This window comes from Falco peregrinus, chromosome 6 (genome assembly GCF_023634155.1).
Source record: "Falco peregrinus isolate bFalPer1 chromosome 6, bFalPer1.pri, whole genome shotgun sequence".
Classification (NCBI taxonomy): Eukaryota; Metazoa; Chordata; class Aves; order Falconiformes; family Falconidae; genus Falco; species Falco peregrinus.
In genome coordinates this window covers 3,583,025-3,600,909 of record NC_073726.1, presented here as the reverse complement: position 1 = coordinate 3,600,909, position 17,885 = coordinate 3,583,025, and the positions used below count along the sequence as shown (strand labels likewise).

Below are 17,885 nucleotides of genomic sequence, written 5' to 3'. Positions count from 1 at the left end.
TTTTTCAAATCCAACATCACAGGTCCTAGACCCTCTGAAAAATTTCTTTACCAGTGTATCTTTAAATGACATTTTGGCCTATAGCAGGATTTACAGTTGAAAATATGAATCAGAAGATAAAACTAACTGAGCAAATTCCATCTCTAAAGTGTTTTCCATTTGGAAAGCAGCACTGCTGATACAGTTCTAAATGAATAAGTTATAAATCATATGCAACCGAACTGCTTAGGGACAAGTTATTTATGTAAAAATCCATAATGTTATTGCATAGCACTTTAGCAAAAAGTTTGCACAAACTTTACTGCATCTTGTAGGTTCACTGCATTTATTACCCATATTATCAAGTTGATAAGATTCATATTATAGGTTGTTAACAAGTTTGGTACAAGCACAGCTGAAACCTGGTAAGCGACTTGTGGAATTGCTTAAGGTTGTTTCATTCAGAAAAAGGGTTGGTAGGAGACTTCTACGTTAAGGTATCCTGACTGGTTTTGAATACACTACTCACCAAGAAATGCATACAGAACAGTTTGCAAAATACCGAAACCTAGAAAGCAGTACAGATGTGCTGCATATGTCGAGTTAAAATACAGAATTACTCCTTAAGTACATTAGATATATAAAAATAATCTCACTCTAGGTATAAGAAACTCATTTAGGTATTTAGGTACAAGAAACCTTCATTTAAAAGATACCCTTGGAAATCTCATGTAAATACGTAAGTATTAAGCTTTTAAATACCATAGAGAACTATTGTAATATAGCAGAATTTGCTACAAATTAGAATTAAGTAATTAGAACCACTTATGGATAAAGATCCCATTGAAGTGTAACTTGAGAGGTGCCTATGGACTAGCAATGAGAAAAGTTTCCTTTCAGCATGGCACCAGCTAGTTTGAGAAAGCAACCTCATGCTTGGCCTTCAAAAGAACTTTCTCAACAGTACCATAGAAGGATAGCTCACAGATGAGCTCAAAGTGAAGTTCTGGCAAAACCAGCTATTTCTTGGGCACATCTGGGTGGTTACTGGGATTAAGGAAGAGCTTTTACATGATTTTAGCACATTGATGATAATGATCAAGTACTGAATGTAGCATTAGAGTTAGCAGTGTAAAAATCTTTCAGAAGTTAGAAATGCTGCGGCAACAGCAACAAAAATTATTCAAAATGAGAGAAATTAGCTACAGTGAAACACTGAAACTGCTCAATCATTACATTTATCAGAAAGATTTTATAAAGAATAAATATTTTGCACTGGAAGAAAATGTCAGGTAATAACAGATATTAGAATGAGTAACAGATGTTAAAATGAGACAAAGAAGGTATAAAAGGACCCCCAGAGGGAAGCAAAATTCAGCCAAATTCAATTCAGAAAACTGCTGAAGATGAACCACCAACTAAAACCTGCAAGGAAACCAACCACCTCTTATGACCAACTTAACAGCAGAAGTGACAGACCCCGTCATTTATTAACATTTTCTTATCATATTTGCATACCATTCTACAAAACACACTGCACTGAAACAACTTACCAGACTCATGAAACTAATAGCAAGCAATTCTTAACCCTCTGCTAGAGGTCTGGATGGATGGTCTAAGTAGACATTCTGGCATTAAAGTGTATGAAACTCAATAAACATTAATACATAACGAATACCTATAAAGACACTGATACATAAAAATTTAACATCTCTTTACGAGACAGAAATTAGATGTTACTGTCATATTTACTAAACTAATTAAGTTGAAAATTCGTATGGAATTTAACGTTTACTTTTCTGCCTTCCCCCTCTCCCCCCGCCCTTAACTTCAATAATGAAGATAGGAGATAAGGTTATATTGTTTAAATACATATAGTCAAAAATTGCAACCAGAAGATACTGGAATGTCAAGTAACAGAACCAAGAACAGGTAAAGTTTTTCTCTGGTATCAATTCCTTCACTTGACAGTCAGGCAAGAAATTGTTGAGGAAAAATAATTACCTTAACTAGAGGCCAGTAACATAAGGAGTTTTGTCTGGACAAACAGTAAGAGAGAAGACATGACAGAAGGATGAATGCTGAGAACTGGAGACTGGAAGCTAGTATTGGATTGAGTAGTTAAGCAGACGGGCAGTAAGAAGCCTGGAACTCAGAATCGATGGAGGACACTGATTAAGCACAATTCAATGTTTTGCTTCTCTGAAGAGACAGAAGGGAATACTGACATTAACTCATGCTTTGAGTGAGTGTTCATTTTAGTACTATAAATTATCATGACATCAAGTGCTTGGTTTTGAAGGGCAAGAAGACTAAAGACACTAAATGTTTTTAAGTGGTGATGATCACTGAAGGCTTTTTCTCTTATTATGATGATTTTCAGATGACAATAAACCAAAAAGGTTCAAGACAAAACACATAGAAATGTATTGGCATGTCCAAAAAACAATATACAAGTTACAGAGGTTTAAAAATATACTTACTTGGTATGTGTCCCATAACCTTATAGTACACCGTAAAGGGACTTCTCTCATCAGCAAGTTATTCATCCATCGGAAAGCAAATTGCAAGTACTTCACCTCATGTTGATCCAAGTGCCTATGAACTTGTTCTGAAGACAGAATAAACAGACATTTTACTGCAATTTTTCTGAAGTTCATAAGTATCAAATGCACTGTCTAAAAGAATAAGGTACTCTTCCAATCTCAAGCAAATAAAATATAGTGGTACATGCCAACTCTTACAACTGAATGAAAATCCCCAAAATAGAAACAACTAGTTAACCATTACATTGGTTTTATTTTTCTGTCTCTGGATGTCTTAAAAAAACTGCCCTCAGTTGTGTTATGTTAAGAAAAGATTAAGGTCAGAGCTTTACAGTATATCACAAAAATAAAGTTACAAAATGAAATTATTAGCTATATATATCCTCACTAATTTCTTAGGCTGCAAATTATTTGGGGCAAGACTACAAGAGACAAGGTTTGCAAATAAAACAATGGCTTCCAAAAATAAAGTGTTGGTAATAAAAAGGCAGTATTAAATTAACAGGACAAAGAAATATTAGGAAAGTACATGTAAAGGTTGTATTCAATCCAGACAAAAAAAAAAAAAAAAAAACAACTGAAATTAATGTAGGAAATACAGTGAACAAATTTAAGTAATTTGCAGCTTAAATAATTTCTTAGTTTAACAAATAGATACAAATAAAACCCAGTACAAATAAATTGTTTCTAAAGCAGTACTCATACACACTCTGTTTACTGCAGCACGTTTACTATTTGAAAGCTGTGATAATCACTTGCATGGGTTATTGCTAGAGCTAATAGAACTGATCTACTACATGGCTTTTATATATTGAGCAGAATTTCCACCAAAAGGATCACAGACATTCTGTTACCAGGTTTCCACTAACTGGCTCAAGTATGACATTGGCATTATGTGACTGACAAATACTGCAGAAATGCTAATTTCTTATTTTGGATAGATTTACGACAAGAAGGCTTTCTTAAAGCCTAAATAAGACATTCCTACTGTCTGTCTTTATGCAAATACATTCTTGGAAGATTTCTCTACCCAGATCATCCTTTGTCCACATTCACTGAGGTGTATTATCAGCTAAAACAGTGAGTACGTGCGGACCTTACAAACTTCACCTTTCTCAGAAAACTCTAAAAAGGCACTAAAATACTAAATGAACAATAACAAAAAAATCCCAACAGTATGGCAGTGCCATTACAAGAAACACTACTTAAAGATTAAGGTAGCAGAAATTAATTGCACTAGATTATAATACAGACTTAAGTTATTAGAACAATTTTTTTCCTCAAGATGTATTTTGTGGCTATATGAATGTGTCAGCCAATACGATACAGTTGTTTCAATATGGAAGCAAGCAAAAATTTTGTAGATTTTAAAAACAATCAACAGTGATTTAAATAACACCAGTCACAACACATTACACCAAAGGTCCACCTATCACAACATCCCATCTCCTGTGGTGTCTGACGACAAATAATCCATGGAAATGTATAAAACACCAGCATTTCTCTATGGCACTTCTCAGCCTCTATCTACCTGTGGCTAAAGCTCTCTTCAGCAGACCTGGCATCTATGTTTCTAAGCTCATATCCTTCTGCAATATATAGACAAATATATTAAACTGTATGTACATCTTAAAACTATCTGGTACCTCTCCTGGGAACCTTTTTAAAGTTGTAGCTATACATAAAGACGTGTGAATCTTTAAACTGTGCATTTCATGTCTTTTTAAACATGCATTTCCCAGTTGGGAAACAGACAACAGCCAATATGAAGGCTAGTTCTGCACTCTGCATCAAGTCAGTAACCTGTGCAAGTGCAACAGTTATCTAGCCAGCACTCCAAACACAACAGCTAACTGCAGGGCTTACCCTGCAGCCCCTGCTCAGAAGCATTGCTAATCTAGGTTACTTTTAAAATAAATAAATAAATAAATAAATATAATCAACAAATGATCTTTAAAAAAGGTGGGAATTCTGCACGCAGAGGCTCTTCCCTTTCTGTAAAACGCTGATGAAGCAACTCCCCAGCTTGAAAAGTTATTGGAAGTCGACAGATGCAGTAACCATGTGTCTTCTGCCTAAACAAGGCAGTTTATATGCAAAGTCTGTATTTTGAAGAGAGTATAAGCTTCAGAAGCCTCTGTATTTTCCTTTTCCACACAAAGGCAATGCATGCCTGTAACTTCTAAACAGAATAGAATATTTCAGTTGGAAGGGGCCTACAATGGTCATCTAGTCCAACTGCCTGACCACTTCAGGGCTGACCAAAACCTAAAGCATGTTATTATGGACATTGTGCAAATGCCTCTTCAACACTGACAGGCTTGGGGCATCAACCACCTCTCCAGGAAGCTTGTCCCAGGGTTTGACCACCCTCTCAGTAAAGAAAAGCTTCCTAATGTCAAGTCTGAACCTCCCCTGGCACGGCTTTGGACCATTCCCACGTGTCCTCTCGCTGGATCCCAGGGAGAAGCGCTCAGCGCCTCCCTCTCCACCTCCCCGTCCCCGGGGAGCTGTAGGGAGCAATGAGGTCGCCCCGCAGCCTCCTTTTCTCCAAACTGCCGTAGTTCTAGGCAGATTTAGCTGCAAGTTAGATATACTGAAGTGAGATACTATGTTAAATTCATTTTTTAAATGCCACATAGAGATACCTGTATTGCAGACTACTATAATTAGAAAACCTGCTACATCCAGCAGGATGTAAAAAAAGTCAACTTTCTTTCTAACTGAAGTTACTAACTCACAAACATTTTTGTTCTTCGCACAGCGTAAACAAATTTCATTTGGGTACTTGCAGCCATGGGAAGTAATGAAGAACAGTAAATTGTGCCACTTGTGATATTTCAACTACAGTTGTTAATGGGCATAATAAATTTCTTGAAAGTTGCTTTCTAGTCTAAACAACTTGAAAAATAGACTACTAAACTCTGTGCATTATATACAATTGATGCAAGACTGGAATAGAAGATGCTTTGAGTAAAAAAGCTAATTCTTCCTACTTTATAAGTAATCGTGAGTAGAGGCTATTTTGTTGATAAAGGTAATTTGGACAGTCATAATCTAAATTTAAATTTTCCATTTCAGTGAAAATAAGTACATGTGCGCAATGAGCAAGCAAGATATATAATTACTGTCAGCTTTCAGACTTCAAGTAATTTACAAAAAATACTTCTACTAAGGTTTCTGATAGTAAAATTATTTTACAGTTTAAAAAAAAAAGACATTTCTTTTAACAAAATTCAAAAGAATGTAAAATTATAGTTAAGAAGTTTCCCAATACTTTCAATAAATCTATACATACAGTTTTGGTGAAGTGAGTCTTCTGATTATAAAGAATAAAATACATTATACAGATGCATTCCAAAATAGCATACTGACAAAAAGAAATATTCTGTACATAAAAAGCATTTATAACTATTTATAATTTTAATAAATACACTTATTGTATATACTAGTTTGAATGACCACATTTACCCACCTTAAACACATGCTTCTCATGGCAGAAGAACCTATAAAGTATTTATTATTAATGTTTAATGTCAGCTTCTCATGCTGTTTTACTGATTTCAAAATTAAATTTGCATGTGGCTACAGTGTCAAAAACTAGAGCCATGGTTAAGTAAAGAAATAACCTACACTAAAGCATGACTTAATTGCTGTCCTGACTGGGAGGTACTGTTGGAGTGAATGCCTAGGAAAATTTACATATAAGCAAAGAGGAACCACAAAATAATAGTAAAATTATGCATGAATCACCAAATTATGGTGTCATAGCACGGTGCCACTGCATCCATCTGTATAATTTATTACTTCAGAACATTAGCCTTTTGGTGTTGAGCTTTACTTAACGATTCCTATGAACCCTAGCAATCTTCTCTGACATCAGCTTTAGACCTAACTTTGACATTTTTGAAAGTACTTACATTTTTCTACTCATATTTCATACCCTGGGCACTTCATTTCTAACTCGATTATATCAAAAGTTTATACATATTTCATTGTAAATATAAAAACCACTAATTGTTAAAAATTATCTGAAATGCCGTTAAGCTGAGAATCTGATGAATAGAGGTTTTAGTTCAATGAAAGGAAGAAAAAATGTGTATTTCTCATTAAGAGCCACCCAATTTTTATTGAAAAATGTACACTAGCTACAAGACTAACTCCTCTAGCACCAATCCAAATGAACAGTGAAATAACGAGCCAACCTTTGCCACAGAGGTGTACTAGCACAGACGTTTGCACACAGAGTTGTGTTTGTACATTGCTCCTTAACATATGAAAAAATGCTATAGAAATATGCTAGTGCTCCTTTTTTCCACAGAAACATAGAATCATTTAGGTTTGAAAAAACCTTTAAGGTCATCAAGTCCAACCATAAACCTACCACTGCAAAGTCCACCACTAAGCCAGTGCCCTAAACGCCACGTCTACATGTCTCTTTAAATACCTCCAGAGACGGTGACTCAACCACGTCCCTGGGCAGCCTGTTCCAATGCCTGACAGCCCTTTCAGGGAAGCAATGTTTCCTAATACCCAACCTTGGATAATATCCATCCCTTGGAGCAATCTGAGGCCATCTCTTCTTGTTCTATCACTTGTTCCTTGGGAGAAGGACTGACCCCACCTGCCTACAGCCCCTGTCAGGGAGTTACAGAGATTGAGTGATAAGGTCCCCCCTGAGCCTCCTTCTCTACTGGCTAAACACCCCCAGCTCCCTCAGCTGCTCCTCACAGGGCTTGTGCCCCAGACCCTTCACCAGCTCCGTTGCCCTTCTCTGGACACGCTCCCCCACCTCGATGTCTGTCTTGAAGTGAGGAGATCAAAACTGAAAGCAAGATCAGAGGTGCGGCCTCGCCAGTGCCCAGTACCAGGGGACGATCACCGCCCTGGTCCTGCTGGCCACACTGTCCCTGACACAAGCCAGGATGCCGTTGGCCGCCTTGCCCCCCGGGCACCCTGCTGGCTCATGCCCAGGGCTGTCACCCAGCCCCCCCCGGCCCTTTCCCCCCAGGCAGTTCCCAGCCCCCTGCCCCAGCCTGTCGCGCTGCGTGGGGCTGGTGTGACCCAGGGGCAGGACCCGGCACTGAGCCCTGTTGAACCTCCTACAAGTGGCCTCGGCCCATCGGCCCGGCCTGCCCAGACCCCTCTGCAGAGCCTCCTGCCCCCCAGCAGATCAGCGCTGCCCCCAGCTCGGTGTCACCTGCAAACTGGCCGAGGGTGCGCTCGGTGCCCTCGCCCAGGTCATTGATAAAGGCATTAAGCAGGGCTGGCCCCAGCACGGAGCCCTGGGGACACCAGCTGTGACCGGCCGCCAGCGGGATGTAACTCCGCTCACCACCACCCGCCGGGCCCGGCCGGCCAGCCAGCTTTTAGCCCAGGGTACAGTACACCCACCCGGGCCATGAGCTGCCAGTTTCTCCAGGAGAATGCTGGGGAGATGGTGTCAAAGGCTTTACTGACATCAGGCAGACAACACTCTAGTGGCACTCTAGCGGGTTCGGGACCACACCAATCAAGGCAAGCATTGTAGACTTGTCATTCATAAACTAGCATAATGGAAGACAAGCCAAACAGCATGAAGCACTGACACATTTCAGAAATCAATTTCCATTTCTACTACAGATGAGAACCTCCACTGTCTAATTCTCTTCATTTTTTAATTAGTCAACTTCTTATTTAAAAAAACCCTGACATTGCAAACAAAAAAATAAACACCATAAACTTAGAGCCGAAGTTGTAACATATCCACAAATAACACAGGCACCTAATAAGAAAGCATGACACCCAGAAGAGCCATTGCTTCAAAACTTAAAACCCTTTCACTTTGAAATACATAGTCTCTTGCAAATTAAACATAGGAGCCTGCCTGTCTTTTAATTCTCTTATGACTCTCTTGGAAGGTTCTCTGTATGGAAATATGAATCTAACAATGACAACAAGTTCTTTAAAAGAGAAAAAAAAATCATTGGCAGGTAATAAACTTCTGGAGGAACGTAGTGCAGACAGAACTACTATGCAAAACTAAGAATTACTTCAGATATAGAAGGTCTTCAGTCACTATTTTATTCATGGGGTTTTTTCAAGTAATTCTTGCTATTAAATTCAACTTAACATCTTTCCAGACTTTTAAAAAACCTGATTAACAGAACAGTGTAATACAAATTTGTCCCCCTGTCTTCTCTCCATCAGTAAGAAAGATAAAAATCCAGCAAGTTTTCAACTGCAGAATTTGAAAGAATTTGTTCTTTTCCTTAGGAAGCAGATTTGGAAAAAAAATTAATCAGTCGACTTAGAAATCCAGACACTTTTCATCCCATATTAGGTTCAAACGTACTAAGAAATTATTATTTATGACTTAATGCACTCCATTTGACAGCTAATGGTGAAAATGAAGCTTCACAGCATAGGTTATAGCAAATCCATATTTAAAATTTTTAAATATCCTGTGACAAATAGCCAAAATATTAAAATGTTTTGCATTTCCTCATGGCTGATCAGATTTCTCCCATAGACTATTGTGCAAACATTAACCTTTCACTAGAGATATCAGATTATCAGTTAAATTTTGCCACTGATCATTAAAAAAGAAAATCACGTGGTTTAATCTCAAATTCATTCACAAGGGATGTGCTCGCAAGCCTGGAATTTGTCTGACCATTAGATTAAAACCAGCAAACTGCACTGTCACAATTTGTGTGCTATTGAGTAGGCAACCATGATGCTTCCCTCCTTGTGCAATATTGCAATTTCTGGACTACAGAAAATTTGTCACGGTCCAGCCCATTATAAGTATGATGTATGTACAAGCTAAACAAATACAGTAACACTTCTTTTCCAGTTTCTTCATAACGCTGTGACTTGATATTTGACAGCTTCCAAGTATTAGCTTCCATCTACAAAGCTTCAGTACTGTTTTAACTGTGCAAAGCAACTAACGAACTAGATTGCATCCTATTTAATGCAGTACTGTAGTAGGCATTTATTTCTACTTAGCTGAACTGTGGGTAGCTATCAAAAAGACATTACTGTAACACAAATAAACTACATAACCTAGAAGAACACTGCTTACTAGAAACAGTGTTACTCACAAGGGCTGTCCCTGCAAACTTGCACTCATGAGACCAGAACCTCCTGAAAAGCAGTGACAGCTTAAGGTTCACCTCCAAGTTACCATAAGCATTTCACAAAACTGGCTTTCATAAGTATTGCCTGCAAGCTTCCAGATGTCCTTAGGGAAAAAGCATCCCTTTGATTGTATCAGCTGCCATGTGGATACGGTCATCCATGCTTGTCTTCTATCATTTTGAAGCACATTTTGCTCCAGTCTAGATTCACAGATTGTTGATTAACATGGAGCAGTTCAAGCAACTTCATTGATTCAGTTAGGGACTCCTCAACCAACCCATCCACCACCAGCTTGCACGTACTATCCATTCAGTCAATATAGTAACAAAAAGTTGAAATCTTTTCTACCACCCCTAGATTCTTTAAACATTGTCATTTGCTTAAAATTATAGCTCACCATACTGAACCTTGCTGTCCGAAACAAGGAACTTTGTAATCAGTAAATGACTACTTTCATTTTGAGTACCTTACCTACCGAAAGCAAATTTGTATTTCAGTCTCTCTCTTCCTGAATAATTTCTACATTGTTCAAAGCCAGTATGTTTATGTGCGACAAATATAAAAAGTTTAGAGTAAAATCTTAACATCAGATGTTCTCAGATGCAGATTAAGGCTTACAACCTCCCAGCCTAAATTAGTGAAAATCTGAACAGAAGTAATTCTGTCAAGACTACAGCTTAGCAATGAGTTACTATCAGTTATTGTATATTAATTTTCATTAATATACATTAATAACAAAAGTTCCTGATGACAGGAAGAGACATTCAAAAGACCATAATTGTGCACTTGAAGACAAGATCTCATTATGATACACAATTCTGCTTCAAGTAATAGTAGGGATCTCAGTAAAAGATTTACATGCTGATTATGTCTTGTTCCAGAATTAGTTTGCCTTTTATAACTGGCTAAAATCATCCATTGTAAGAATTACGACAAAAGCGTTTAAAAAAATAAAACTGAGAAGTCCTGTACAAAATGAAAAGACGACTGGCAGAAAACCAGAAATATTACCAAATTATATTATCCTCATGGCCTACAATTTAGGGGTAACAGTCTATTTGAATTTAGCTCACTAAATGTACAGCTAGTAGCTATGACAGAAATACCTTCTTCATACATAAAAGATATGGCCAATATTCCCATACTAAAAAGCCCAAGACACTGATCCCAAAGCAGCAGAAGAAAATACCAGAGGAAGAAGGGAGGGAAAGAACGAGGGAGGGAAGACCTAGTTGCCTCAGGGAATCAAATGCAAATAATAATTCTGTGCTATCCAATGCAAAATGGGGGAAACTATATAGGCAAGTTAGTAGCGATCAAAGAAGAGCTACCATTCTAGCTAAAAGTTAAAAATAAAACTTGTTTCCAGGTGGAATTCAAACTTACTATTGAAAATGCAACAAACAGCAGTTAGAAATATATTTGATGAGACACTCCTACTTCCAGACAACATTCATTGGACTTCCATAGCCTGTTCTAAATCTTAACTGTGTGCATTCATAACAGGGTTTATGCTTAACACTTTAAATTCCCCATCATGTTAAACTTGTTTTTTCTTCCTTTTTTTTTTTTAATTTTCCATGAAAATAGTAAGTTTTGATTATTTAAAAGTTACAATGCTTACAGAGGTCAGGAATTCACAAATTATTTCACAGCCAGTCTCAACTCTTGTTAAGATCTCTGAACTCTGTTAATAGCATACAAATATAATCCCCATGGTTAAAACACAAAAATGTTGTTTAGAAGATATATTAATTAATTATAATGCCCAGTGACTAGCACTTAAGAGTGGATTAAAGTATAATGTAGTAATTATAACCATAAAATCAGATAAAAAATAACTACTGGTGAGCTAAATAAAATGGCTTTGTTAAAATGAAAAAGAGCTTTATGGCACAAATTTATTAAAATGGTTATGAAATGCTTACAAGACTTTTAATCACTTCAGCACCAAGCTGACATATAAAGATAGACTGACAGAGAAGGTCCTTATTAATCACTGATTTTCAACAGCAGCAGTAAGGTCTAAATAAATTCGATGTCCATTTCTAATTCAAAATACTTCTGCACAGTTAAACTGTAACAGTTTTTTCAATTACTAAAATTAGAGCTCTTTTTTCCAGATACTTCAACACAACCCTAGTTCAAAATTATATGTCAGTAAAATGTTTTACAATAAAATTAAACATGACCACAATTTTTCATATACAATGAAGTATTCTTTAACCATTTTTTTTAAAAAAAAATCATTAGCATGATTGAATATGGAACAAAAATTGATCACACATCACCTACTACCATAGTTTCATCATCTGTTCATTGTATGAACACCCAAGATTCAAATTAAAACCAAATTAGTTAATCTATATCTATCAGAGTATAATGAACAGATCACTTGTTCTGTGAGTTCTTATTAAACAACAGTAAGTTGTTAGATAAGAAAACATATTAATCTTGATTGACATTTTGCCTTTTTGAGATTCTAATTCTCCTAAACAAAAAAAGTAAAGCAATTCTTCTCTGCAGTTTAAAAAGTTCAATCATCACAGAAACTGACTGTCCTTTAGAAACTATGGAAGATTCAAAACTAATCAATAGATATTTTCTTAGTACATTTTGGGCTTAACTCACCATATCAAATTAAGTTCTAAGCAGAACTGTGAAATATTAGTGTTTGAAGTACTGGACAGTTCCAGGGGAACAGGCACCTTTATCTCTTGAGACAAGAACCTGCTCGATCTCAAACACCAATGCAACATTCAGAGGAGCAACTGCAGGACTCCCAGGTGAAGTCCGGACATTTAAAACGTTAGCAGCCCAGAAAGAACACACAGCTCTTAAATCAACTCAGACATCAGAAAGAATAATTCTACTGGAACTAATCCTATTCTAATGAAGGATGTTTTATAAACATCTCCAACTCAATAAGAAACCGTAACACTACACATAAATATTAAGAATTGTATCAACCAACCTTTTAGACACATGTACAGCAAATATTTCAAAGCATGAGAAGTACACAGAATGGTGCAATTAAATAAGCTCTTTCACTGTGGATTAAAAAAAAATTTTGTATGTATTTTTGCTTATCTACTACATTTCATTAAGAACTTGACCTGCGCATATATATAAACAATGCATATAAATATATACAATTACTTAATATTTTAAATTTCTGTGTGCATAAATAGCAAAAACATATGCAAAGTATAAATTTAAGGCCATGACATGAAAGTACTTTACCGCAAGTCCTCACTCGTGGCATTACCTACAGAACTGCAGACAAGTGACCAACCAAGACATTTGTAACCCAAGACAGAAGTAAGTATGATTAGTAGAGCCAAGATTAATTTGTTCAGAACATTAAAACAAAATGCATTATCTAATTTGTATTTCATTTTAAGTGAATGAAACAAACATTTACAATATGGCAACGATAAAAAAAACAACTGTTAATATAACATGGTTTAAAATGGTGAAAGAACATTTTAACTGCACCTAGGCATAAATAAAAATATTTTGCCAAACAATACTAGGTAGTATTTATTAAACGAGTAATTGTTGAAATTAAATACAACTTTATATTTCCATGAAAAATATTTTCCTTTCTTTTGAAAAATACGTATTTTCTCACAATATTAAAATGGAAATAAATCTGCAGTTCTCTCAATTAAAATATCATACGTAAGAATACCAGTAGTAACTCTACAAAAAATGATCAGAAGATGTGTTCACAGTGGATACTGAACACATACTGAAATATTACTGAACTTTTGAAAAACGTAGCTGAATTCTTCATAAACTTCCTTATGGGAAAGTTAAAATGCAGCACTTGTTTTATGCTTTTAAGTATTTTTCCATTGCTTTGATTTTCAAAAAAAGGGGGGAAAAATACATACAGCAACAGTAAGAGTTTTTTTTAAAAAAAAATAATTTTCTTCATTTTTATTTTCCCATTTATTGTCACTAAGATTCAAGGGCCAATTCTACAATAAGATTGTTAATTACTGGGGAAAGAATCTGGAACACTAATAACACAGAATTTATTTAACTACAAGAAAACATAAGCACAGATCAGGCTGTGCAGAACACAGATGCAAACCCCAGGAGTTGTTCTATAAAAGATGTAGAAAAAAATGTTTCCAAACTTACCCTCACAGAAGATGCAGAATATTTATGCAGTATTCATGAATGAATACTGCCTTTATTGTTTATTGTAATACTACTAAGAAGATAACACTAAAAAAAGATAAATTTAACATTGTAACACTTCCCCCCCCCCCCCCCGAACTGCCTTCTTGTTCATTTAGAGAATGCCACAGAATTTTAACCTCTTTTATCAACATTTATGGAAATCTAAGACTACTTTTACCTACAAATCCTCAGCCTTCTCCAAATGGCTACCTCAAACTCTAATGTAATTACAAGATGTCTTACAGTAAACTGAAGAAGCTAAGACTCTCCCAAGCACGAAACCACCAAAATGTTAATACACATAAATTCTGGAAATACAAATCCTGAATTAATTTTGGCATTCCTATAGTGTCTCCTTGCTTTCAAGCCTAAATGACGCAAAAGTGGAAGACAGCATGCAACATGAGTGTGCCCTTTTACAAAACATGACAGATGGTTCACGATTTAGAGCAGAGAAGTTCTACTGACATTACAGGAAACAGAAAAGATAATAAGTTATAACATTCCTTATATTATTGAGCTATCTATTGATCCTCCTTCTTGGTATTTTTGTACAATTCCTAGAACAATCTGAATGATGATGACAAGGAGATAAACGAGATTGAATAACGTTTTGTCTTGAAATTCCATCTTGTCTATAACAATCTACAACAGTCCTATTAACAAACTCAAAAAATCCATTAAACATGATTAATCAAAATTATTTTCTGAAGTTTAAGCAGATTGAGATTATGATTAAATTAACAGAGCAGCTCGGCTGTTTGAAGTCTACTGCAATGTTCTGCAGTGTACACACAAGGACAGTTACTTTGAGAAGAGTTGTGATCCATAAGGCTGGGTTAATGAAGGTTGCTTAAATCACTAGCATAATGTCTTAACGCTCTCCGAAGGACAAGCATCACTTTTCATACGCCAGTAATCCATTACTGTTAGCAAACAAGCCATACAAACTTCATCTACTCACACAGCTACTTACTACATGAAGATTCTCTTCACCATGCAGCTACCCAGCATCAAGAAAATAATGTGACACAGTAGCAGCAGGAATATTATTCCACAATAACTGTAATTAGCTCTTAGGATATTTACAGTCAACATAGATGGTGTGATTTCTTTTTTTAAAAAAAACCAACAGTTACTGAATTCATATCAGCCATATATTTCCCTTCAGCTACAGTAAAGCAGACCCAGTATAAAGATGAAAAGACAAGAAATGAAGAAGAGTAAAGCAGAATAACATATAACTTAATCAAACCATGTTGTGTTTCCATCAAAAAGCCAGCCAGGTCAGCATCCCTTACCTGAGGCATCCAAAGGATGCATCCATACTGAAAGTGACAGCAGTTCACATTTACCATTGCCTATCTAACAGCTAAAACTCTTATTTTAATCTGACATGTACTTTGGTGTATTTTTCTAGCAAAAGAAAGTAACTGAGTGAACAGTCTTCTAGAAAAAAAAGAAACAGCCCTAAGAATTCTGAAAAAAATGTGTATCTTTTACTATCCAAAACTTTTAATTGAACCACCATAATATAAGGGTTGTGATCAGAAGTACAAAGTCCAACTGACAGCCAATTACTAACAGCATCCCTCAGGGGCCAATACTGTGCAACACCTTTACTAACACAGATAGTACAGAGTGGACTCCATGTTTGTGCATGATACCAGATTGGGAGGAGCTGTTTACATGTTGAAAGTCAGGGCTGCTATTTGGAGGCACCTTGGCAGGCTGGAAGAATGGCTGATAGGAACCTCCTAAGCTCAGGAAGGGCAAACATTTTGTACCTGGGGTGGAACAGTCCCATTCAACAGCACTGACCAGGAACCAACTGGCTAGAAAGCAGCCCTGCCAGTAAGGACTTGGGGATCCTGGTGAACAACAGACTGTACCCAAGTCAGCACTGTGTCCTTGCAGAAAGCAAGGCCAACTGTACATCGGGCTTTCTTAGCAAAAGAGAAGCCAACAGGTCAGGAGAGGTGATTCTTCCTCCGTACTCACCACTGATGAGACCATGTCTGCAGCATCATGTCCAATTCTGGGACACTGGCATACAAAAGCAAGTCCAGTCGAGTGCAACCAAGGTAGGTAAGAAGCTGGAGCACTCTGCACATGAAAGGAGGCTGACAGAACTGGGTTTGTTCAGCCTTAAAAAAAAAATGTCTATCAACAAGTACAACTACTTAGGAGAGTGCAGAGAAGATGAAGCCAGGTACTTTTACAGAGGTACACAGAGATAAAATAAAAGGCAGTGGACATCAGTTCCAGAAACAAAAATTCGGTTGTTGGAGGTTTTTAAAATAAATTAAAAAAAAAACCAAACCACAATGACAATAGTCAAACCCTTGAGGTGTCTTACCAAGAGGCTGGAGAATTTCCATTCCTGGACTTACCGAAGATTTGGCAGGGCAAGACTCTACATAGCCTGATCTAAGTTGACCCTGTCCCCTTATATCAAGGGAGATTAAGAGAGGCAAGAGCAGATGGTTGGAACACTGACTTCCAGAGGCCCCTTATAACCTAAATAGTTTTAGGTTTCCGTAATGTCATTTACACCAAAGTCTTACTGGCTTCCTTTTAAAATAACAATGTCAGCTTTTTAAAACACTTCATAGCTCCTATAATGAAAAAACTTGTAATGAAATTTCCCTCACTCTGACGCGTTATAATCCCCATTGGTTTTTTTAATAGTTTCCTTTAATATTTTTCTACATATGCTACAGGTATGTCATATGTACAACCTGCAAAATATACCTGCTATAACATGATCAATTACTTACTGTTAGAATTTTGCTTTGCTTTTTCCAACTATACTGCTTAAAACAAGGAAACCATCCTCTACTACTCAAACGTGTAAATGCTCTAGAGTTAAGATTAATCTAAGATGTTACTTTAAGTATTTAGGACAGAAAGATCAACATTAACTAGCAAACACGCATGATGTCTACTGAAAACTACAAAAAAAATTGTCTATATAAATGTTCATTTACCAAGTTCAGGAAGTCTATTTATAGGTATTATAATTAAACGCTTCATTTAATATACACTCTTTTGCTTCTACAAGTATTCGCAATGTAAACACCAATATTGATATAAGTATAAAATGACAAAAAAGTCACATTGCAAAGAGATTAATCTTTTAAGTAACAAAATACACTGCTTTAAAAATTTGGCAATTACATTGCTACCCTATATACATAAGTATCCCCTTATATTTTTCATATTTTACATTGTAAAAAATACATTTACAACAAAGTTTTACATGCCTTTACATTTATAGTGTAATGTTACATAAACATTGTTCTCCTGCCCTTAGTTTTGGATGTTATCCTTTAACATCCTAAAAGGGCACAAAAGAGCATTATCAAATATTCAGGATGTAAATACATGCAGCCCAACCCAAAACCTGCTATGGTAAGCACTGGTGCAAAAAACCTTCACAGTATGCGTAATAAAAAGATGAAGTAAAGCTTTCCAAGAAGATTATCAAATATTAAGCTAAAATACAGAAATATTTTTTCTATCTTGTCATTGACAGGCTAGTGTCGCAAATATATGCCTGGTTCTGCTTGGCAACATTTTGTTAATACTCTGTTCACTAATTTAAACTATCAAGAGAGTATGTTAAGAATGGGCAAGCATTATCTCTTGCATTTCATTTAATTAAACTCTGTTCTAGAAATATGACAGTCAGCATTTCACGAAGGGAATTATTTCAAGGATGAAGGTAGAAAATATTTCAAAGCGCCCTGCTAAAACATGAAAGCATAATCTAAAATTACTCCTGCACATACTGTAATTTATCTATAATATTAAAGATGTTATTTCCACAGTTGACAATTAATTGGATTCCACAGAGAAATTATTCAGGCATTCCAGATAGCAAAATGATGCACAAAGGCACAAACATAGTGCCGAAGGACAACCATAAACAACCACTGTGACTTGCCCGAATTACAACAATCATTGAGCTTAATGTGAAACGAATACTGGCTGCCTTTTGTATGTGGTCATTACTCTGCTGCAAAGAAATTGCCATTG

General features: G+C 36.2%; 1 protein-coding gene across 3 annotated transcripts in view; it reads right to left on the bottom strand.

The window, feature by feature from the left end:
* The window catches only part of TBC1D22A (TBC1 domain family member 22A), a 180,065-nt gene that overhangs the window by 75,422 nt on the left and 86,758 nt on the right, over window positions 1-17,885 (bottom strand). For all 3 annotated transcript variants that reach the window (XM_055808796.1, XM_055808798.1, XM_055808797.1), the window contains exon 11: window positions 2,463-2,590. In XM_055808796.1, the coding sequence (XP_055664771.1) occupies window positions 2,463-2,590 (128 nt within the window). The remainder of the gene's footprint in view (window positions 1-2,462; window positions 2,591-17,885) is intronic.